This window comes from Electrophorus electricus, chromosome 5, assembly GCF_013358815.1.
Source record: "Electrophorus electricus isolate fEleEle1 chromosome 5, fEleEle1.pri, whole genome shotgun sequence".
Taxonomy (NCBI): domain Eukaryota; kingdom Metazoa; phylum Chordata; class Actinopteri; order Gymnotiformes; family Gymnotidae; genus Electrophorus; species Electrophorus electricus.
In genome coordinates, this window is record NC_049539.1 from 14,609,731 (window position 1) to 14,634,686 (window position 24,956).

Here is a 24,956-nt window from a genome sequence, read left to right on the forward strand (position 1 = left end):
TTGTGCAAAATGGTTAATGCGCATTGTTTACATACTGTCTGATGGAACTGGCTGAACTGTCCCTCCATTTGGTCTCATGCCTCAGGTGACGACTGCTTCAGGAACCAAGTGCTTCGCCTGTCGGTCGGCTGCAGAAAGAGATAAATGGATTGAGAATCTTCAGAGAGCCGTCAAGCCAACAAAGTGAGTCTAAAGACAACAGAAACAGAGATCTGGAGTTGATTATTTGGTCTCACCTCGCATTACTATATCACTCTACATTGCTATCAGTATTTCTTTATTTTTCTATCTATACACCTGCTCCCCCTGTGGTGGCTTTATCCATGTAGACAGAACATAAAACAACTACCATTTACCAACATCACTGAAGACACTTTGGTCATTTAACTTCTTGGCTGTCATTTGAATTCTGACTTGCGGAGGACATGAGACAAAAGCTCCTCAACCTGCCAAAACACTCAGGATTCATCCTAGCAGATGCATTTCCATAAGATGAATAAGAGCCCACAGAGCAAGGGTACTCATTAGCTTTGTGGGCATGTTGAATAATTTACTTTATTCCTCGAAGGCTTGAGGGGCAGAGAAGGAGAGTGGAGCAATGGCGATTTGCCTCGTTGATTGCTTGGTAGAATACCAGGGGAGCACTCTGGACAAGGCTGCTTCTGAAAGCAGTGGTATATTTAGCTGATCTAAATATGGCAGTAAGCACAGGGCAGAGCAAGCCAATGACATTTTGATCTACTTAAATGACTCACCCTTTGCTAAAACATCACATCTGCAAACAGCCCTGCACCCTACCCTCACAACAGAATGCCCAGTGTGAAATTAACCCTTACCATGTACATCTGAGGGCAGTGGGTTTGCTTTTGAGTGGACTCTGCAGGTGTTAGCTCGGGTGATTTTGCTGTGCTCCCAGTGGATATTTCAAATGTAGCTAGACTTTTTTTCTACTTCAATCATCACACACTGAGTGCTGTTCATTCCTGACGCTTGACAACCTCAAGCCCACTCACAGTCTACCTTCATTTTTTTTCCCCATGTTTTTACCTTTCATTCAATACCGTTTATTCAGTTCCTTTTATGGTCAAACATAGCTTTCCCCACCATCAGCTCATCAACTGTTTTATTTATTTATTTTGTAATGTAACAACATGTCTCTGCCAGTACCTGGTAACCTTCTGTTTCCTCCCTCGCAGGACAACAGTCGACGGGTGGACAACGTGCTGAAGCTCTGGATCATCGAGGCCCGGGAGCTGCCTCCCAAAAAGCGCTATTACTGTGAACTGTGCTTGGACGACATGCTGTACGCGCGCACCACCAGCAAACCCCGCACCGACACTGTCTTCTGGGGCGAGCACTTTGAGTTCAACAACCTCCCGGCCGTCCGCAACCTCCGCCTCCATCTCTACAAAGAGACGGACAAGAAAAGACGCAAGGTAAGAGAAAATCACCTTGGCACTGTGGGCATTCGTTTGCAAATTAGGTACCGTAAACGACCGATCAGCACGGTGGTGATTCCAGAATTCTGATGAGAAAAAATATACAGTACCCAAACAATCTCAGATTTCCGAAGATTCTCACTGGGGTGACACTTCCTTCAATAGGTCCAGCTTTTCTCTGGAGTTGTCGACATCTCACACAGCTTTTTTTATTCCTATGCTAAACTGCCACAAGCTTTACCTATGCCTTCCATCTGGACAGGAGAAGAGCACGTATCTAGGACTGGTCAGCATCCCCATATCCAGTATCACCGGTCGGCAGTTCGTAGAGCAGTGGTACCCTGTGATCCAGCCCAGTGTCATGGCCAAAGGAGGGGGCGGGGGAGGTGGCAAAATCATCAATGCCTCGTTGCGGCTCAAATCTCGCTACCAGACCATGAGTATCTTGCCAATGGAGCTGTACAAAGAGTTCGCCGAGTACGTCACCAACAACTACCGAACGCTGTGCGCTGTATTGGAGCCCCTACTGAGTGTTAAGAGCAAGGAGGAGGTGGCCTGTGCTCTGGTTCACATTCTCCAGAGTACAGGGAAGGCGAAGGTACGGACCTAGCATCAGTGCATGTGGTTTTCTTAATGTGGCATTCCAGTTCTTCATACCATAGCTTTGCTGGGGGCCAGCAAGTGTTTTCCAATTCTTTTCTCCACTGTTCCAGGACTTTCTTTCAGACATGGCGATGTGTGAGGTAGACAGATTCATTGATCGAGAGCACCTTATCTTCAGAGAGAATACCCTGGCCACCAAAGCCATAGAAGAGTACCTCAAACTCATTGGACATAAGTACCTCAAAGATGCTTTAGGTGACGGCAATACTCTTTTCTTATACTTGGTACTCTGAGGATATTTTGGATTATGTTGACGTCCTATTGTAAGATGATGTTTAATTGTTTACTGGTTTGCAGGTGACTTCATCAGAGCGCTGTATGAGTCAGAGGAGAATTGCGAGGTTGATCCCATGAGGACCCCACCTTCTGTTCTGCCTGACCATCAGGCCAACCTACGCATGTGTTGTGAGCTTGCTCTCTGCAAAATCGTCAATTCTCATTGGTTAGTTCTGTTTTTTATCAAGATTTCTGAGATTTTGTGGTATTTCAAAGACAAACAAGGTCCGTGATGACTGATTTTTATTAAAACAAAGGAATCCCACACTCAAAAATGCTAGCCAGCAAGAACCATTTACTATTATGATACTTCATTCCTCCAGTGTGTTTCCACGAGAACTGAAGGAAGTCTTCGCTTCTTGGCGAGTGCGCTGTGCTGAGAGAGGGCGGGAGGACATCGCGGACCGTCTGATCAGCGGCTCCCTCTTCTTACGCTTCCTTTGCCCAGCTGTCATGTCCCCCTCCTTGTTCAACCTCACCCAGGAGTACCCTGATGAGCAGACGTCACGCACGCTCACCCTTATAGCCAAAGTGCTGCAGAACCTCGCCAACTTCTCCAAGTCAGTTCTCTCAATTAGCTGTAGCCATTGTTTGCCTTGCTTTACACTTCTGTATGGACTAGGATAGCCATTCATCCTGTGTTCACCAAGAGAGTCTGGTTTTTAGGTTTTATGTACAGGCATCTGGCTTTGATTTCCATTTCTCAATTTTTTGCTGTGTTCTCCTGAATTGTGGGGGGTTGAACAAGCGATACAACAGTATGGGTCAAAGTTAAATAACAAGTGGTACAGGTAGAAGACACATTAGGTTTGAGTCTAATGGAAATGGTTTTGGTTTGTTGAAAAGATGGCAACCCTACTACGGACTTACTAGTAAATGTTTGCTATGCAAAAAAACTGGGCGGTCAGATATGAGGTTAAATAGAATACAAAAGTTGCATTCTCTAGCTTTATCACTTTGCAAACATCTTTTCTTTTTGCCTTGGTTGTGTTATTCTAGGTTTGGCAGTAAGGAAGAGTACATGTGCTTCATGAACGAGTTTTTAGAGATGGAGTGGGGTTCCATGCAACAGTTCCTGTATGAGATCTCCAATCTAGACAGCGTAACAAATGCAGGTGCTTTTGAGGGCTATATCGACCTTGGAAGAGAGCTTTCCATTTTGCACAGCCTTCTGTGGGAGGTCATGGCTCAACTCAGTAAGGTATATGCATGTTGTCAGCAGTCCAAGGAGACAAACATTTTTTAGTATTGATTATTGCCTTTCTGGAGAGTTTTTGCGGTTGGTTTTGTACAATGCATCTTATTTCTTTCGCCTAAGGATGCCATCATTAAACTTGGACCATTACCCCGCTTACTGAATGATATTAGCATGGCCCTCCGCAATCCCCATCTCCAAAGGCAGCCCAGTCACCAGCCGGACAGGCAGCCTCCCGAGAGACAGACGGACAGGCTGCTGTCTCGGCCAAGCTTCAACAGAGGCATCTCCTCTGAGTTTCAGAACATCATGATGAGAGACCTCAACAGGTGGTCCATGCTGAGGCATAGAATTTCACCACTTACACAGACTGGTGTTTCTAAATTCTTAATTCCTTATGCTTGTTTCCACATACCATTCATATTACTTTTACAGTTACTAAATAATTCACCATGGTTCATGAATAATATACCTTAAGATTAAAATCTAAATTGTTTGCCTAAAATTTAGGAGATTATGTGGTGTCAAAGAGAAACAGACAGTTTATTAATGAGATTATATGAGATTATATTAATGAGATCCCTATTATATGCCCCCCCCCCCCCCTTTGCAGTTCCATAGATATCACTCGCTTGCCTTCCCCAACCTCTGCTATGTCCAGTGGTGGGGTCCCTCCATCACGAGCTGGAATGGGGGGCTATGTGGATCGAGACCATCCTCATAGGGCTTCTTCTAAAGATGTTTTCTATGTCACCCGTCCCCCACTAGCCCGGTCTAGCCCTGCATACTGCACTAGCAGCTCTGATATCACTGACCCTGACCCAAAGGTAAGCTACCAAGGTACATACAATATAAACGAGTGGGCTGAGAAGGGGGCAAGCCATAAGATAAAGGCCCGTGTCATTGCAAATTGCTTTACTGTGGTCAAAGCTGTTTGGTTCAAAATCTCATTTGAATGGCAGCTTGCTCCTCAGCACGTTTCTTCATCTTTGCTGAGGGACTTTCGGTTCCCTTTGATCCAGTGGGACGGTGAAGTGCTACAGGCCTGCTTACTGCATGGTACAAAATGCCACCCAAACATGGCGAAAGAGGGCAACAAGATGATGTGGGTGCTGTTAATATATATGAAAGTGATTGTCCAGCTGTGGTGTCTTTTGGATTCTACAGTCCTGCCATACAAACATCTGACTATAAGTACATGAATTAGAATGTGCTGACATACCAGCCAGTAAATGTACATGTATAAGCTTGTACGTCTGCAAAGGACACATAACTGCAGCATTCTCCCCTGTAGGTTCTGACTGTTAATGAATGCATTTCTATGATGGACCTCCAGGACTCAAGAATGAACAGCGTCTCTAACCTGCAGTCTGTGGGGGACATGCTCAACTCTTCCCAGGCCTCGCTTGCCGGCCTCGGCAGCTTCGGTGGTCTCGGCGGCCTGGGCGGAGGTCTTGGAGGCCAGCTGCGTGCTGGTGGGCGGATGTCGGCAGGGTCGGGCGGCTCCAGCATGTCCGGTGGCCTGCGGCTGAGCCAGCTGAGCCAGATGGGGACCACCACGGACTCGTTGTCACAGCAGCAGCAGCAGCAAGCGGCCGCCATGCGCTATCCACTCTCCTTCCAGAACCCCTTGTTCCACATGGCCGCCGACGGCCCGCAGCTTCATCACCAGCACAGCCGGGCACAGCCCCCTCCGCCCCTCCTGCTGGCACCAGAACCAAATGCCGCGCACCCCACATACATGCCCCAGTTCGCCCATGGCGGCTTTTCCCGGAGCGAGGACCTCTCCACTCTCAGGCCTGGGCCACACCTAGGCCAGCCCAGCATCATTCACTCGCACAGCTACAGCGACGAATACAGCCGCCACAACCAGAGTGATTACGGCCGGCGGCAACTCTCTATGCACATCCAGGTATAAAACATCCCTTTGCTTTTTCTGTGTCGTGCACTTCTCAAACATTAATTGCTCTTTAGAAGTATCCGATAGGTATTTATTCTTTAGAACAATAAACAACCATCAGAAATGACTGTAATTACAGCTTTTTCAAGATAATTCTTTCACTGAATTGTTTTTTAGAATTAAGTGCAAGAATATACCATTAGGCAAGGAGTGAGTAAATGTGATTTTGACTGGAACACCCCTGTATGTTTGTTTTTGTGTTCGTGTAAGGACAACCTTCAGCAGCAACAAATTATGGGCATGGCCTCACAAACAGGCACATCTCATTCCTCACTCGCCTCGCCCCCCTCTACCGTCCAGCCTGTCCGTCAGAGCTCCATGGCCCCACCTCCCACACAACGAATGAAATCACAAACCTCCCATCAGCTTTCTGTAAGCTCGGCAGCCGGCGCCACCCCTCCCACCAAGGCGAGGCCTCAGAGCGGAAACCTGCTCCAGTCACCCGAGTCAGGCTTCGGGGGCAGGCCACAAGGCCCCCGACAGCAGCTGTCCGTCAAGGACAGCTCCGCCCCTGGCCTGCCTCATCAGCAGAGCTCTACCAGGGAGAGCCAGGGATCCCAAGGCTCTCAGGGGGGGACGCCACAATCAACACAGCAGTCGCAAAAGGAACGGCAACACTCACAGCAACACTTACTCAAGCCTTCCATCAGCAAACAGGTGCTCAGTGCTTCTGCACATGTTTTCTATCACAAATGGGCCTGTTCTCTGTACAAGGATAAGACATGTGGGTCTAAGTTCGTATGCAATCATAGGAGTTCCAGGAAGCCTCTATTATGGGATTGTGTGTTGCAAGGGATAATGCACAGTTCCAGGGCAAAGTGAGGTATGATTGCCCAAGGTTGAGCTCAACTGGGGCTTAACCATGTGTTTGATACTAAGGTATGATAGCTATTGCAGTCTCTGAAAATTGATTTCTCTAAAATAAATTTGCCCTTAGTAGTTTTTTTTACAGCAATATTGTGCTTGATGTTCTACAAAAGAAACTCTATTTGAGTTTATAGTCTACGTACATCAGCAGTACTGGTGTATAGTAGAAATGTAAGATTACTCAGCTAAGTTTTATTGTTGCTATGTGATATCTCATCTCTTTTCAGGGCTCATCTCCCAACACTCTAAACCCACCCACCCCTGCTTCAGAGAGGACGGTTGCCTGGGTGTCTAACATGCCACACCTCTCTGCTGACATTGAGAGTTCTCGCATAGACAGGGAAGAGTTTAAGCTGAAGGAGTATTCGAAAAGCATGGACGAATCTCGTTTAGACAGGGTGTGTACTTCTCATCCTAAAGCACCACTCTTACATACTTTATAGTCCCCTTCATGTGTCCTCCTTATTTCATTCTAGAATGTTCTCTGGCATGCTTAGAAGCTTTGAATGATGCATCTGAAGTTGCAAGCAGTGGAGGGGCCTTTCACTATGGCAGTGGAGTCTGACTCCACTCCTGGAGGCAAAACAGTTTGATGTTTTCCTGCTTGACACACCTGATACAGTTTAAGAAAGGCTTGATAATTACTCATGATAAGCTGAATCAAAAAAAGAAATAAAAATTACACACTCTTTCAACTGAGCAGATGACCTAAAAGTATCAGTACATCTAATAAAGTCAAACATGATGGAATGATCTCACACAAGACAGAAGCATACTCAAACTACATAGCGTCTATCATATAGACGCTTTCTTCTCATAGCCTCACACATTGTGCAGATTTGAATTAGCCTTCTCTCCTACAGCAGCACCTGAATAAGTATCGCAAGGATATACAAGTCATGTCCATCACCTGCGCAACAGATGGTACTGTGGGCTTGTCTATAAATTATTTAAATGACAGATAAGGGAAATGAACTTGAACAGTCAGTAAATAAACTGAGGCGAGAGTAGAATTGCAGTACCCTACTACAAGGCAGGAGCTGTTTTTTCCCCTTGTGGTATATTGTAAGGAGTTTTTAAGGGATGTACAGCCTATCAGTCTGAACAAGAAAATTGGAGTTATTGCTGGATGAGTTACTGCTAAATGTTTTTCAGCATCAGAGCCAAAATTGAAACTTGTGGTGGCAGTGCTTGGTGTTAAAGCTGCTTAAAATATGCTTCTTGCTCCAGTGCCAAATGATGATTATTTTCTGTGCCACCTGAACAAAATAATGCTACATTGTAACATGCCATACCTTGTTGTGACATGAATCTTTAATTCCATCTCTTTTCCTCTCTCTCTCTCTTTCTCTCTTTCTCCCTGTGTGGACATAGGTTCGGGAGTACGAGGAGGAGATCCATTCCCTGAAGGAGCGCCTGATGATGTCCCACCGCAAACTGGAGGAGTACGAGCGGAGACTCCTCACGCAGGAGCAGCAGACCAACAAGATCCTGCTGCAGTACCAGAGCCGGCTGGAGGACAGCGAGAGGAGGTTGAGGCAGCAGCAGCTGGAGAAGGACTCGCAGATAAAAGGAATTATTGACAGGTAAAAAAAACAACAACAACAGGGTCCCATGGAGGTGTACTCAGTGCAACTCCAAAAAGATATGAAGGGGTAACCGTGCTGTTTCACTAATGGCAGGCATGCAAACTTTTGTTTAGACAGGGAGCTTCTTGTGCAGTCTGTGAATGGAAAAGGTGATGAAAGGGTGAGAGATGCATAAATGTCAGCGCATTTTATTACTGGTGGCGTGCAGTGTTTATTAAATTCTAATAAGCAACGGTATGACATTCCAGCATGAGGGGTGTTTAAGCCTATTTACTATGCAAGTCTTTTAGAAAGGTATGTCTGTAGTATTTGTTGTAGTATGAAAGCCAAACACAAGGTGCCCAGTTATTCAAAAGTTTCTTACATGGGGGTTGGCAATATGATAATAGGTTATCGTTATTGTTAAATAACGTGAAATATGTCACAATATGCTATGTGTTGCACATTGTGGGTATCATTGCTACTTTTAGAAACACTCACCAAATGTATGTCTCTTTAAAAACAGAAATTATATATCTATAGCAAACAGAGGTCTTACACCCTTATACTAAAACTGGATAGTAACAAGTTGCTGATTGGGCTGGTGATTATTTCTTTTTATCAATTGTTTGCTTGTTTTTTTTTATGTTTCTTCTTCAATACTTAATCATATAAAATGAAATGTCATGATGCATATGATGTAAGTATTGTTATATTAAGCTTTTTGCCACATTGCCCACCTCTACCCTAACTTTCAAGATGCTGCCTTATTGTTAATAATCTGCAATGGGAGTCAAAAACGTCCTTTAACTCTTGACATTTTAAGACTCAGGACGCTATACTACATTGTTACTTTTCTTCTGATAATTTTTTTTTCCCCTTTAATTTTGAGGCAGCCTGTTTAACATCCTGCTTAACTAAAAAGGCTTACTGTATGACAAACTAAATACTGTGAGTCCTAGTTATCTTGATAATAGCTTATTAAGAAGAGTTATATAAAATAGCAATGCTGAACTCTAAATCAGAAGTCCAGGTTTGAATAGCTCGGCATGCCCTTTGTGGAAAAAGACTCCAGCACCATGTTTCTTTCCTGTTTGTCTCTTTAGAGCACATTTGCTCTTTTAAACAATTTCCAGGAATGAAGATACGTCATGAGGAACCACAAATGACCTGCTGGGAAACTAGGAAATTACCTAGTCTCTTGGCATATACATACCTCTGAGGACTTTTTTGTAAAACCACAAAATTTACACCATCATATATGGTTTGCTGCACTTTCGAAAAATAGATGTCCACTGGGTGTGCTAAAAAGAAGCTCAGTGCAACTCATTTGGAAGCTGTCGATTGTCAGTGTTATTTTAATGATAAAATGTATAGTTGTACGTATAATTGTGGCTAATCTCATATAATTCGTTGGATAAAGGAGGCTGTGCACTTGCTGGCTACCAAGGTTCCCATAAAACGTTTGGTTGGAGATTTGGTTGGGATGGGGAGATGGGCTACTGTACGTAACTAGCTAACCGATGCTATCTTAAAGGTAGCATTAGCTAGCTGGTTTGCCCACTCATGAACTCAGAACTGAAGGGGTGATCCCAGATAATTCCACATTTTATCCACATTTGAAATAACACTGATGGTTGACATCTTTAAGACATTTTAGCTTTAAAAAAAAAAAAATAAAAGTAGTCAACTTCATTCAGTTTCCTTTTCTGAAATCTTAACTTCACATTTCTCACAGTGTTGGTCATCTCCAATTCTTGCACAAGAACAAGCCTGGGAAGGTTAAGGCAAGGGTGTATGTGACCCGTGGGTGGGGTGGGAGTCTCCAGGGATTGAACCAGTGATCACTCTGACGAGGCTAACGCTTGGAAAACTGAAGCTGAGGTTCTCTTTATCACCCCCCAGTGGACATTTGTTTCTCAAAAATGTGGCCAAAACTAGCTGACGGTGCATATTTTGTGGTGATTCAAATAAGTGCTCAGAGGTACATATATCCCATGAGACCAGGTAGGTTTGTATGGTTTTTTTTTTGTTTTTTTTGTTTCTTGAGGGAGTACTCACAAAATAAAGTGAAATCCATGAGTTCCATAGGTGTTAGCCAAGAAAGGCTCCTACCATGACATTTACAAGCACATTTACTTTGATTTATTGATTAACGCTATAAAAGAACAAGTGACTGACATGAGGAGACTGTACATAGTTTATACTGACACTATTTGAGATTACTCTGTGAATCAGTAGACTGTAATACTGACCATGGCATCTTGAATATGAAATTCAAGATTACTTATAAACTGTGTAGTAATGTTCAATAATAGAACTTTTAATAGAAATGTTTCAGTGTTTTTCATTGTCTCTCAGCATTTTGCTCGGTTAGGCTTATCAGAGAACTTCCTAAAAGCTTGTGCTGTAGAAGTAGAGACAAGTTTTATTTCCAACAAAATTGTGATATTCCTCTTTCAGAAGAGTTATTCTGGTAGTTTTCAGGGTCTTCCTCCTTCTGAGGTGTTTGGGATTTCCTTTGTAAATGTGTAAGGTGACATCATGACCTATGTTCTTGGACAGAATATGTCATTTTTCGGGTATTCATGTTCTCTCATGTGTTTATGTTCCATTCCAGGATCAACTATAGACTCTCGTAAACTCTTAAGTTCTGATTTACTGGCATAACTTTTTTTTAAAATCATTCAGTACAGGTTTTTGTCATGGACGGTTGTCATGTCTGTATGTCTGTAATAATTTATGCCTGTAAATTATTGCATAGTTTGTTCATTTTTATAAATTGCCATCAACTTACAGCAGTTTGATTTGCAAACATCTCCAGGTTGAAATATGCAAACATTACAATACAACTAGTCTAATTGTAGCATTGACAGTGTGTGCTTCCTCTAACATTCTATGCACACCAGTATGCACATACATGAATGAAGCATATACAGTGAGACTTGCATTGAGAAGTTAGTACTTGCAAGATATAAATGGCAAGGTTTCTATCAGTGATCTGGATAGCATTAAGGTAATTTTGAACAGTCCATTTACCAACCTACTGTGTTCAGTGTTGTTTGTCGAAATAAACATGATTAAGATTAATTTAATTATAGATAAACAAGCATTTTATATATAAATTCACTCATTCAGAGTGAAACATGACAAAAGAATGTGAATGTTTATTTTTTTAACTGTTAAATTAATACATAAATCTTAAACACAAGATAAGAATGTGCAGCATATTATGTAGCTTACTTTGAACCCCAATAAAGTGCAATATTGTCTAATTACTACACTGTGCAATAAATACAGTATATTAATGTAGCATATAATATGTTGTTTGATAAAGCATAAAAAGCAGTTGCTGTGTACATGCAATTTGCCCCAATCTGTTACCTCCTGCTGGGAACCACACTAATTTCTCTTTGATTCTCCTTGTTAACAGCCCATAAACGGTTACTCCTTTTAATAAACAGTTACTCCTTTTAATACACAGTTACTCCTTTTAATACACAGTTACTCCTTTTCATAAACAGTTACTCCTTTGATGAGTCAGACATAGCGTTTTATGAATTTCTAATCTTTCAAAAACCTTGGTGGCCACTGTCTCCATACTTTTCAACTTAAATTATTTTGTCTGTTGCTCTTTTAATTCTTTTCCTTACTGTTTTGTAAAGTCATTTAATATTGTACCTTAACAATTGAATAAAATATCCGATATTATTCTTTGAAAACAATACCTGTGGATTTCATTATTTGCTTATATGCAAGATTAATTACTTTTACATTGTACTTCAGTAGTTACACTTTGAATAACAGCACACATAAATAAGACAAATACCTTCTGCATCTTTATGGAATTTGGCCATTGCACTTTTGTCTGTCAGTGGTAATTCACATTCTTCACAGACATCATCCATGTGCTGCATTGTCTTTTTATATGTCATTTCCTTTTTTGTCTTTTCAAATGTTTTCTAGAACCATGGATCATTAATAACAAGCTGTGAAATTTACAAATTTCATTTTTGGGGAATGAATTAAAGAAGTATAAAAATAATAAATAAACTTCTGCTTTGAGGTCGTCTTGATCATTGTTGAATTATTCCCACAGTTGTTTTCACATGCTGCAAACCTGATATCTGAACATCATCTATTTTGAAATATTGCATCATGCTGAAATTGAATTACATCATGTGACGATACGGCTAAGAGTGCTTATACATGCATGGAAACGCAAAGCCTTTGACACTTGATAGAAGGTCATGGCGACCTGTTTCATCATCTCAGTTATTCCCCAGGGATGATGAAAATATATAATTCATGTGATCCGATCGTCAGAATACCACTGTTCAAATATATACAGCTCTGTGTTCTTGTAAAGGACGACCCAGGCATCACAAAACTTGAGAAAACCAAAAATGGCTGTTAGGCCAGGGGTACATGCTAGATCAAAGACGCTGAAGTGCACCACACAGCTGAGCATGACTAGAAATGAGTTTTTTTATACACGGGACATGCTTCACTTCAGAAAATATATTTATGTTATGGAGACATCTCTGTTGGAACTAATTGGATCTCTATTTCTTTTTATTCTTTTCCTTTTTCCTCTCTTTCTCTCTGTTCCCTCTCTCTCTCATGAAGACTTATGGCAGTGGAGGATGAGCTGAGAGCAGGGGCAGTAACTGAGCACAAAACCAGGATTTTTGCAGACCAGGTCTGTGTTTCCATTTTCTCTCTCTGTCTTTCTCTCTCTGTCTCTTTTCCCTCTCAGCCCTTATCTGTACGACTGCCTGTTCTCTCTATACAGATTCTCTTTGCTGTGTGCATTTCAGTCTTTTGTTTGTGTTTCAGTGCATCTATTGGCGTTGCAGCGCCTGTGTTGTTTTGCTCTGCTTGTCAGCTCATTTGACCACCCGAATGTAAAAAATTACTGGGTCAGGTCACAGCTATATTCAATGCATAAGATGTTGATTCATGTACATGCCCTTAAAGCCAGTGATATGAGCTGCTTCACAGTGGGGCTATGGTTTGCAACCAACGAATGTTAACGCGGCTAACAAGGAAATAAATTGAATTTGTGTAGCATCGTTGGCATGACCAAGCTCACTTGGCACAGTATTAGAATGCATTGGAAACACCAAACTATAGCAGAGTCATCAGGAAATAATGAGAGAATTTCATATAAAGAGTGTTTCAGTTGGGTTTGAGGAACAAGATGAAAAAGATTGTAACAGAATATGCTGTGCAGTGGCATATTGTCCTGTTTGAGGGGGTATAGACACTGAACATCCTGTACCTTAGAGGAGAGTCTTTATAGACCACCTGCAGTCCAGAGCCAGAGGAACAGAGGAAAAACTCTGGGTTGGAAAGGCATTGGAGGAAGTGAGATTTTCAAAAGAAAAAAAAGAAGTGTGATTGTGTACCTAGGCAATAAACGTAGCTGCTAAGTTTTTTTTTTTAATAGACTGATTTTTATGGTTGCAGAACAAAATTATAGTAGTTCGTATGAGAGAGCTGGAGTTCATCCATTGTTTATTATCACCGATAAGGCTGTTAAAAAGAGTAGCAGGATTTTTATGGACTGTTAATGTTGGGATTGAATCATTCCTTTTGTGTGACTAAGGGCAAACCTCTTTGCTTCAGGGACAGGAATGTCAGTTGTCTCTGGCTCAAAGTCAGTGTCTCTATGTGCTACCCTATGTCTCAGCTCTTCTGCTCACCAAACTACAACATCAAATATTATTTTCTCACCAGAAGACTCCTGCCTGTCCTCTCAAGCACCCCTGCTTCAAAACCTCACATATCACCATCATCATCATCATCATCATCACAATCCTGCCAGATAACAGCCTTTTCTATTTATATTCCAGTTTCCAAAATGCAGGTATCCAAATCAGAATCTTTCCTGCATAAATAAACACAACACATTTTCTAAAAGGGTGCAAAAACAATAATGCTATTATGCTTGAATCTGTCATGTCTAAGGCACGTAACTGACCCCGTAGTGTTGCATAAGGAGTCTCCTCTTGAAAGCAGAGTTTAAGGGTCAGAACCCCAAACTGTACTTGTACCCCAAAGCAGGCAGAGATTCAGTACGACACTGCTGCTATTTTACTATTCAGCAGAGATCGCACCCCACGAGAGGGAGAGATTAGCTATAGCAAAGGCTTATCAGAGTTGAAAGGGAGCAGACGCATGCAGTGAGGTGCTGAGCAGGGCTCATCTGACACACTGGCATTGAACTATTTACTCCCTGCTTGCTTACAGAACTCTGAGCACAGCAGATGACAGGTTCCAGTTTTGGTGTTTAGTTGTTAGTGGCGACGTGATAATCTTACACAGAAAAACGCAATGGCGCTCATTTTCCTTTGGTTCTAAATAGGTCCTGTGACGCTTAGTTTCATTATATTTGAATTTAGCAGAAGATTCTTCAAGGGGCCATGTAGACTTCATCTCTACCTAAAAGGAGATGAAAATTCAGGAAATAATACCCCTTTCTCATATTTACATGACTTTACAGTGATCGTTCAATGATTATTCATGCACTGGTACTTATAATGCCCCAATGGGGGGAATAAGCACATTCCTGCAGCCCACGTTGCTACCCAATCAACCTAATAATCATTGTGTTTGAAATCAAATCAGACCCCAGTAAAAGGTGTTCCAGGAAACAGAATTATTGTGTGGCAGCAAGAACTATGATATTCTTTAGATTGCATGGAAATTGATCGGATTCTACAGCAGTTTCTGTACTGTTTAAATGAGCTATAGTCACCAAATACATACAGTTTAACAGTCGCAGCATTAGTGGCTGTTTTTCCATGACAGTTCTTAATCATATCCATGTTCATATGGTCATACGCTTGTCTGTGTTTCAGTTAATTTCCACTCATGTTAGGTTATATCCTTTTGGATTTGTGAATAAATATAAATTGCTAACTGAATTATACAATGGTTTCTTGAGTGTGTGTGTGTGTGTGTGTGTGTGTGTGTGTGCGTGCGTGCGCAGATGTGGTATCAATATTGTCAATATGTATATCCACAGTATTTGCTTATTCCAACATCGGTCTCCTTCTGTTCTGCCCCATAATTCTCCAAGCATTTATGTGTGTGCTGTATCACATTCTCTACTGTCCATCACTCACAGTAGCTTGCTGTCATGCTTATTGTTCTTGACTACCAGGAATGGGGTACATGTATGTTTCTTTCCCATCACCTTTCTTTACACTGTTGATACATGGTAAGCTGGTAGACTGACTGCATGCTCGGTCGATAGCATGAGCCTGTGGGAAGTGTGTAGTCCCTAGCCCCCAAGACAAGCACCTATACAGCTTTGACACCGAGGTCACCACGCTGAGTCCTGTTACAACATGTTGGCTCATACTACTGAGTGAATGATATTTTTTCTATGCGTTTGCCTACTTTGATGACCAAGATTTTGTGTTATTTGCCTTGTAGATGTTTTGTTTTGTGTCAAAATGTATTTCTGTGTTCTATGTGTGTGACTGTGTCATTGATTATTTGAAATATGTATGTCTGTGAATGTCTGCAACCATGTTTGTGTATATATATATATATATATATATGTTTGTATATGTGTTTTGTATGTGACTGTGTGCGGGTTTGTGTGTGTGTGTCAACCTCTCCTAATCCCCAAGTGGGAATTGTCCCCCCAATATTTTCTCTGTACCTTGTTCTTGAGGTGCCCATCTAAACCCACACACACCCTTATACTTCCACATTCTGCCTCTCTCTCTCACTCACACCTCAACTCGTGTTGACGAGATACGGTGATTTCTCTTAGGGGAGGCGGCAATCCATCCTAGTGCAGCCCCGCCTCGCGCCCGTCCCACCTCGAATGCACAGGTAATGAAGCGCCTGATTGTGAGCCGCCCACCCCGCCCGTCCCCCCGCCCACCTCAAACGTTCTCCCCGCCCACCTAAAACATTCTCCCCGCCCGCCCCAAACATCCTCCCCACCCATCTCCTCACGTGTGTGTGCCCCACCCCGCGTCTGTCTACATGCATTCCGCCTTGAATAGCCATGCCATCACATTCACACACAAAACTCACCCAAAGGCACTAAGAACGTGCACCCCAAAACTGCTTTCCAAAGAAAGAAAACATTTGTTTTCATTTATTTCCAGCATTTCTTCACTGATTACCCTTTTAGATTCTTCTTCTTATTATTATATTATTATAATTATCTTTAAATAACAGTGTTAGCAAATGTGTCCTATATTATAACAATGGTTTCATTTTTAATTATACATTTTTAACAAATGTGGCATATCAATTGACAATAATTGTATCCTTTTGCAAATTTTCTCCAAAAATGAAAAGACTTTACTTTATGCCTGCTTTTCAAAGAATACGCAGTATGCAAATGTTTCATTTTTTTTTTTATTAATGGCTGCACTGCATATTGGAATCACATTTGTTCCTATATGCCTATTAAAACAAGAAAGGTATAACCCTTTTTTCTAGAGCAGCACTTAAAGTTTAAAGTTTAAATTTTCAAGTTTAATGTTTCAAATGCTGATCCTCCAGTTTACCCTTCCACTCCGTTTAGTCATCACCAATAATTAATACTACTGCTGCCAGCGGTCCTTTCATTTGGCCATTGTTTCTCACTATCGCATGGTTTGCTGTTATCTGGTCACCCACTGTTGGAAACACACCCACACACGCTCATATATGTAGCGGTGGTGGAAAGAGTGCGAAAACGGTACAGTATTCATTTTGATCAATTTTAGTTAAACAGAAGCTGTTGAATACTTGTGTCAGACTAAAACACCCAAGCAGCCCAAAAGTCTCGTGATGTTGACCAGCTGTGTGCTGTGTGTGTCAATTGAATTCCATCTTGAATTCCATCCAATGGTAAACTGCACTAATTGCGAAGCTGATTCTGGATCAGATGCTATGGGGAAGTGAGGGGATGATTATTATTAACCCTATGAAGTCTCAGATGTCACCAGTATCATCAAATATGGGTGGTGATTTAAATAGAATATATTAGTACAGAAAGAGAGCGAGCTATATAGCAATGGCAACAACAAAGAATAACTGGACTTCAGAGGGTTAAACACATCAGTAGAAAATTTGTGGGTTTGTAATGAGCTGTCATTGAAATTAGATTAAAGTTGTAGCGAAATGGTATTTTCAAAACGTGCTCTAGTAGAAAATGGAAATGCTGAAAAAGGCATATACATAATTACTTTCCACCATTGATGCATATATGCATTCCATGCACATTACACATGTTACATATAAACAGATGCACATTTATACACACCACACACATACCCAAGCAAAGGCAGGGCATGTGCTTTGGTGCAAGGTGGGAAAATAAACTGGTTTCATTATCACACTCATACTGCCATCATCTACTTCACTAGTGCACTCTGAACTAGATGATGGGAATTCTGGGAAATCTCCGTATCTGTCTCAGTCCCGCTCCAGTCGGGCTGCTGGTCAGCATGCATGTGTGTGGGTGTGTGCTTGACCCTGTGAGTGGATGGTTCTGTGTGTTAATATTGCTTGCACAGTGTGTTTGGTGCTTAAAGCCTCAGTGTTTGCATAAATGCCTTGAATGATGGGCAATTGTCGTGCATTTCAGTCAAAGAGGAATTTGTTGTTCCTGATTAATTCAGTGTCTTTTATCCACATTTTGTTTATTCTCTAAATGAAGATGATAAAAGATGTCAAAGTGGTGAAGTGGTCAGGCAGGTTTAAAATGGTCAGATGTATGCCTTGTACGTATGCCTTGTGCAGTTTTGTGTTCTAAATACACCCATGATACTCTTTATGCATTGAATGAATCCACATAAGGTTGATGCTGATTGAAAACTGGGAATACATCGTTTTAAATGTGTTATTTAATATATTTTGTTCCTGTACCTATGTGCTTCTGAGGTCTGTAAGCCAATAACACTCTCTGTATAATAAACCATCCCATGCAGGAGATACTGTCAGAGATCTAGCAAAGCACGCCCCTTTCCCTGCCAAAGGAAATGGGGTGTGTGCACTGCTGGGCCAACAGTCTCACTAAAGTCAGTGACCCTTTTAAGTCTTAATTAGACACCCAGTTGATGACATATGCAATCCAGCTCTGACAGAGATACATCATTCACTCCTGTTGTCTTCATTGACCAACCTCTCTTTGTTATTGGTGTTTCCCGTAGCTCCCGTAACTCAAGGTCATGTGTAATTTTTCCTTTTTTTTCCATTCTCAAGTATCACGATCATGGTTCTGATTGAGAAGAGAAAATAATTGATTCATTCTGTTTAAAATTTGTCATTGTCATTTGGAAATGAAAAAATTACAGTAGTCCACGGAAGATACAGTAGTCTGATTCGGACTGGGTTATGTTAGCAACACTTGTCACTTGCTAATGTAATAGTCTGAGATCAGATGCATATTTTAAACGTAAGAGTTGGATTCAAAAGTCATGTCATGAAGTTGGGCCTTTGAAGTCAAAATTTTCACCTAAAAAACCTAAAGTTTTTCTTCAAATGCGCCTTTGAAAGTTGAGATTATCATAACGTTGCTGATGTCTTCAGTCCATTTCACTCAGCTGTTTCCTCCCTTACTTTCTTTATCCAAGAAAGGATCGAACTTGACTGTGCACACACTGAACTAACACAAGTAGATTGTACAGAGGCTTGGAACGTGGAATTATGGATTTGATTCTCTGTCATTTTGAAGTGATCCCGTTGGAGTCATCCGAGCACAAATAGTTTTATCATCGGCCAAGTAGGCTAAATATTTATGATTTATATGTAATGCTCTTCTAAATTAGATGGTGGTGTAACAAATTATTTGTGTGATTTCATTTTTGATGAATATGCAAATAGGAATTATTACGGGGAAAAGTAATGAGACTACATTCATAATTATACATAAAACACATGAAGTGAAATTTGACTTAGTTTGAAGGAATTTGGGCAAAAGGTAAAAATCCTTTTTTTTTTTCTCCAAATTTTACTCTAATTTAAAAATACTCAACAATTCAGAATTTGCCAACAGTTGATCAAATTGTATGTTTCAGTAAATCTATAAAGTCAACACAAAGTTGACAAAACATCTGTGTGGTACAAACTTAAATCTTTCCACATTTTGATATGGTTGTATTTATGTACTGTATTGTGCATATTAAAAGATAAATAATAATATTTTCAAATCTTTTCCTGTAGCCAGCTGCATCCTCCTGTTTTGCTAAAGCAGGGAGGTAAAAGTTTTTCCACTGTTCCTCAAAAAAAAAGCTTAATCTTGTATTCTGAGGTTTGTCTCGAATCATATTGCTATATTTTCCAGCCACTTGAGCTTCTTTACTGATTCTGAGACATTTGCTCCTGAATTTGTTGATATTTACTAGATGTTACTTTGTTCCTTCCATTTTCTGAGGCTCTTGATGCCACATATTGAACTTTTAATAGATCCACCCCATGCTTGCAAATTGGCATCCTGTTTTTTTTTTTGTTTTTTTTTTGTATGTTTGTTTTGAATGCTTCTGCTGTATTCTTTAAAAAATATATCTTCTCTGTTCATTTTCCCCATTTTGTTTCATCAGCTCAGGGAACATTGTTCCTGTTGTATGAAGGTTTTAGATGTTGAATTATGTGGTGAGTTTCTTGGAAATTCCTCCTCCCCTTGGCTCGTTCATGCTGGTCATTTTTGCGTAAGCACCGTAGCACTGTGGTTAACTGCTCTAGAGGGGACTGCCCATGTCTGCACAGCTGGTACAGTTGTGGCTTGTTCCTAAAGCATCAGAGCAGCTTGGGAAGTTCTATCAGAGATTTTTTGGATCTTCCAAGTCTTGCTTTTCAGTGGTATATCTATTTCTTGATGATTTTGAATGTTAAATTCCTTAACATCAGTTTCTTTGTTTTTGTTTTGTGTGTTTGTTTTTACTTTTGTTTTGTTTTGTTTTGTTTATGTTGGTGGTGGAAACTAAGATTTTTATTGTGCTTCTTCTCTGCCTTGTAATCGTGAGTTATTTTTAAGCTCTCAGAGAGCTGAGTAATAAATATGAATAATGGATTTAATACAGTGGTAAAAAGCCAAACAGTGCCCAAATTCAATTATTCTAAATATCTGCAAAAATATTTAAAAAACAATTATTGTGCATTAAATTTACAGAAATATGTAATGTTTTGTTTGTACCATGCAGGGTGTTCTTAACTATAGCTATGAAACTGCTCCTAAGCAACCACATGGTAGTTAGGGGGTATTCATGAAATACTATGGTATGATATCATTATGTAAAATAATAATCCACAGAGGAGGATCCTAAAAATAATCTCCTCTGACCTGAGAATTTTCCAAATAACTCCAAATAGCATATGAATATGTCATTAATATGAGAAATCATGCCATATTAACTGAGAGTTCTTAACTGTGGCATTCTGTATGGTGCCCAGAAAGTATCTGTTGCATTTTTCTAGCATACAATCTCAAAATAGCATATTAGCCTACTGGTACTGTGTTTTGTCTATCAATTTACATGTCTAGGTACATTAGAACCTTTTTTAGAGCCCAGAGATTTTCTATCACTACCTGCACAGCAAAATCAATAGCAATCAATTTTTTATTTTCATTTATTTATTTATTTAGCTGCAACGCAAGCACCTACATTATTAAACCGGTCTGCAAAACTAACTGATGAAAACTCAGCATTTCAGTGTGCATGTACAGTTATATGAATACCTCCACCTACCCATAATATTTGCCATCTAAAGATGACTAGGATGCAATGACTAGAATCACACTGATCCTTTTGACAACCATCCGCACGCTATCCCTCAGCATCAGGAGAGGAGAGGAACCACTGGACTGCGCTTGTGTATCAACCCAAGATTGTTAATCCCCCCATCCCTCTCTCTCTCTCTCCCTCTCTATCCCTCTCTCTCTCTCTCTCTCTCTCTCTCTCTCTCTCTCTCTTTTTCTCTTTCTCTGTAACCCCCCCATCTCGTCCTCCGAGGACTGCTATGGCTGTTTCCCATACCTCGACTGTGTGACATTCATTCATCTCCCCCCCCCCCCCGTCCATCCTTACCCACAATCTCTCCCTCACGCTCCCTCACTTTATTTTTTCTCCGTGATCCCTTTCTGACCTTATCATGCTCTATCTGCTTTGATCTGCTATTCTGAACCTCTTTATCTTTGTCAATCTGCCCTCCCCACAACCATTCTCCCACAAAACGTCAACGTTGTCTCTCCCTCCTCCCTGCTTTTTTGCTTTCGTCTTCCAACGTCACGTGTTCCTACAATCGTTCCTCCTCTCCTCTGTCCTTAAATGCTTCCTTTTCCACATCCCCTCTCTACGTTTCCTCTTCTCTCTCCTTCCTACCCCCCCTCCTCCCCACCTCTTTCTCTCTGTCTCGCCAGGAAGAGCAGCTTTCCTCCCTGGGTTCTCCAGACCCCGGTGTGAGTGTTGGCGGAGGAGAAAAGACCACCGCTCCTGGCTTTGTAGTCTCTTCCTTGGACATCTCCTCCGACAACGCCCCCCAGAACGGAGCCCCGCCCCCCCACGTAGTCCCCCCTTCTCAGTCCCCTCCTCTCGCCCACCTCAGCCGGAATGGAGAGCTTCGTGGCAGAGCTGCTCCAGTGAAAGCCTCTGTTGCGACTGGGACCACAGCAACACTGAGCGTGGGAACTGGCGTAGCAGGAGGGGGAGCAGGTCACTAACAGTGCCACCCAGATCAGAGTGAAAATGCACCATTTGTATGACCACGGAAGAAAAACTAACATCCCTCACTCCTACTCTCATTTTATGAGTAACAGTGAAGATGTTACATCCATTCTTTTTCTCGGTTTTTGTGCGTTAGACAGAATGAGAGGCAGCGCACATTCTTACACCATCCACACCAAACAACAAAAAGGGCTTTCTGGTGGATCCGGTATTTCCTTTTAATCAACTTTTTTTTTTTAAAGGCTTCTCCATCTTATTACTGTGGTCTGACGAATCGTTGGTATTTCTGCAATCTTTGATTTAGGAACCAAACGTGGGTCATTACAGATTCCTGTGAACTGTCTGAATTCCCTGATACTATGATTTCTTTTTATTTTGTTTCTTTAATTATTGGAGGGAAACAATCATGTGGGTGATTGATCTCTTGAGTGCTGTGTGGGAAAAAAAGACATAATTAACTAAATGTGAGTAAAGGTGTAAACCTGTGAAAACGCCAGCTTTCAAGGTCCTCTGAAGGAGATAGACTTTATTGTTCTGTTTCTGGCTTCCTTAGTGCCTTTTCTGTATCTTTCAACAGGGTTTTCAAACTAAACAGGTTTGGCTTTTGCTTCATTTGTCACGTAAAAGTGCCCCAGATGGTAGATTGATCAGTGACTCTGACCCAGAGGAACAGGGCTGCTGAAGTTTAGGCTGCATAGTCCTGAACGTGCAAAGAGTGCAAAGGTTTTTTCATAGATTCACTCTTCTGAGAAGTGCTTGTGGTTCTCAAATTGTAATTAAGGGCCTAGCCTTGCTAGAATGAACTTGTGCAATGTTTTTCTCTTCTCAATCTCAGAACCTATGTGTGATGAACTGGTGCTATAGATACAAAAAAAAAAACAAAAAACAGTGCCATTTCAAAAACGAATCTGTCACAGCACTGCCTCCCATCCTCCAACAACCCTGGTCATTCATTTGTCTTTGACGCTACTGTCCATTTTCCCCACGAACTGTGCTATGTGATGGCATCCTTGTGTTAATATCTTTTTTTTTTTTTTTGCATCTGTGTATGTGTTCATGGCCTACATGGAAAGTGAGGTGGTCTCTGTCAAGAGAACCTTTTTTAAAATTATTTATTTATTTGTTTGTTTATTTATTTATTTATTTTAATTATGCCAGTAGGCCAATTATGGCAGCTGGATGCTACCATGAGCAGCATGTCTTCACAGTCAAATTTGTTTCAGACAAGGCATCAGTGTGAGTGTTGCGTTTTGACAGTAATTTATTTTTCCAGCTCGACTAAAGAACAATTCTCACAGGTACAGGGTTTGATACAGGGAACTAATATGTGACAACTTCATTATGTGTGTATGTAGCCTACAGTTTTATTTAGGCTTTTGATATGTAGTTTTACTTATGATAAAGTAGCTCAACCCTCTCCTTTATCTAGAAATTTCCCAAACATTCTATTGGTAATGACTTAATGATCTTGATATAAAAGCTGCACATAAAATAACTGTACTGTACAAAAACATGCCATGTGTCTGTGTTTGTATTGCTACTGTCTATAACTTATTTTTATGTCCTTTGTTGCTACTTTCATTATATTCCATTTCCATGTTATTGTGTCTATTTGTGTAGGATGTATGATTAACATATTATATTGTTTATTCATTCAAAAATGTCATAATCACATATGCATGTGAGTCAGCCAATGCAGGAAGCTTTGAAATGTCTATTTTCTGAAGAATCTATTGTTAAAATCATCATACCCATAACACTGCTGACATGAATATAGGCCTTATATGATTCTTTGTTAAGTTCTAAAGTGCTCAGATTGAGTTCAGTGGTAAATTTAGCCACAGTTATATAACAGGCCGAAACAAGAGCAAGGATTCAAATATTAACTGCACAATAAATACAAACTGAGCTGTACTGTAATTACAAAATCTGAGTGGGCATTTAGTCTAGAAAGAATGGACTGATTGCCTATTTAGCTTTCTTTCCTAGAGTCTAGAGGGCTGTATTTCAAGTGATTTGTACTCCATTCAGTAATAAAACAGACAACATGTTGCATCTTAGAAGTAGTTAAGGAACATGAGCTACAGGGTCTTTGGTTGGTAAATCTAGAGTGCCATGTATATACCTCAGACTTAGAAATGAAAGACTCAGGTAAACAATTATTTGCCTCATAGCATAAAGCAAATTGAACCACAGTAAATAATGAGTAAATAATGACTGCCTGTTGGTACTTGGTCCAGCTCTTCTAAAAAAAACTAAAATTTAAAAAAAGTAGCAGTGATTGGCTAGCAGCTCATCAAGCACGTCCCCACCCCTTTTCCACTCTCTTTGTATCCCGTCTCTCCCTCCAGCCAATCACACAGCGTCATGGAGGACAATCTGGAACCTAATTGGATGCCTCAGCTAGGACAGTCCTCGGGATGGCACGGCTATAATGTGAGGGCACTATCACGCGACTCAGTTGGTTGACAGAGGGGAAACTGAGGCTCTGAAAGTGTGCTCGTTGCTAATTGATTCCAGAGCCACAGGTGATTCAAAGAAAACATAGGTGCCCTCCTTCTCATGTGCTCATTCTGTAAGCTCATTCTCTACCTGCGTGAATCTAGCTTTAGGGTGTTTACCTCTGTCTCATAATGCCTATATGCCTCGCAATGGCTTGTTGGCTATGCATGCACATGGGGAACAACCTTCTTTGTTGTAGGAATGTCTGAGACATTGACAGTGCTATACAAAAGAAAGCATTCCACAGAGTAGACAGTGGGGCACATCACATCAAGAGAAAAGGAGAGGTTCTATGGGTAAGGTACATTTAAAAGGTGCTGTTTTTTAGTGTTTCCTAACTCAAAGACATTTAACACCCCTCCAGCCCCCTCCCACCCTCCAGCTCCACCCACCCTCCAGCCCCTGATGACCCTCCAGCCCCCTCCCACCCTCCAGCTCCACCCACCCTCCAGCCCCTGATGACCCTCCAGCCCCCTCCCACCCTCCAGCTCCACCCACCCTCCAGCCCCTGATGACCCTCCAGCCCCCTCCCACCCTCCAGCTCCACCCACTCTCCAGCCCATGTCTTTGGTTATGGTGATCATGGCTCCCAGCTTTTTTATGTCATGCCCATTTTACGCTCCATTTGGGTCGCTTAATTTGAGGAAAAAGAATATGCACGGCCTCAGAGACACTGAGATGAACTGATACAATGGAATACATGGAGGATGGAAACTTGATTACTTACTCATTCTGCCACATGATCATATTATTTCAGCTGGACCTTTCATAGTTGAGACTTTACATGCTGATAATATATGAAAA

At 41.3% G+C, this 24,956-nt stretch overlaps 1 protein-coding gene across 1 annotated transcript; it reads left to right on the forward strand.

Annotated features, from left to right (window-relative positions):
* The first annotated feature begins 1,151 nt into the window (after positions 1–1,151).
* Positions 1,152–24,095, forward strand: syngap1b (synaptic Ras GTPase activating protein 1b). The gene is made up of 15 exons (XM_035526465.1): positions 1,152–1,436; positions 1,702–2,037; positions 2,153–2,297; positions 2,400–2,544; positions 2,702–2,938; positions 3,378–3,579; positions 3,697–3,902; positions 4,187–4,400; positions 4,910–5,485; positions 5,744–6,190; positions 6,628–6,798; positions 7,775–7,986; positions 12,598–12,670; positions 15,761–15,822; positions 21,351–24,095. The coding sequence occupies exons 1-15, from the start codon at positions 1,152–1,154 to the stop codon at positions 21,667–21,669; spliced, it is 3,630 nt and encodes a 1,209-aa protein (XP_035382358.1). The 3' UTR covers positions 21,670–24,095.
* The last annotated feature ends 861 nt before the right edge of the window (positions 24,096–24,956 follow it).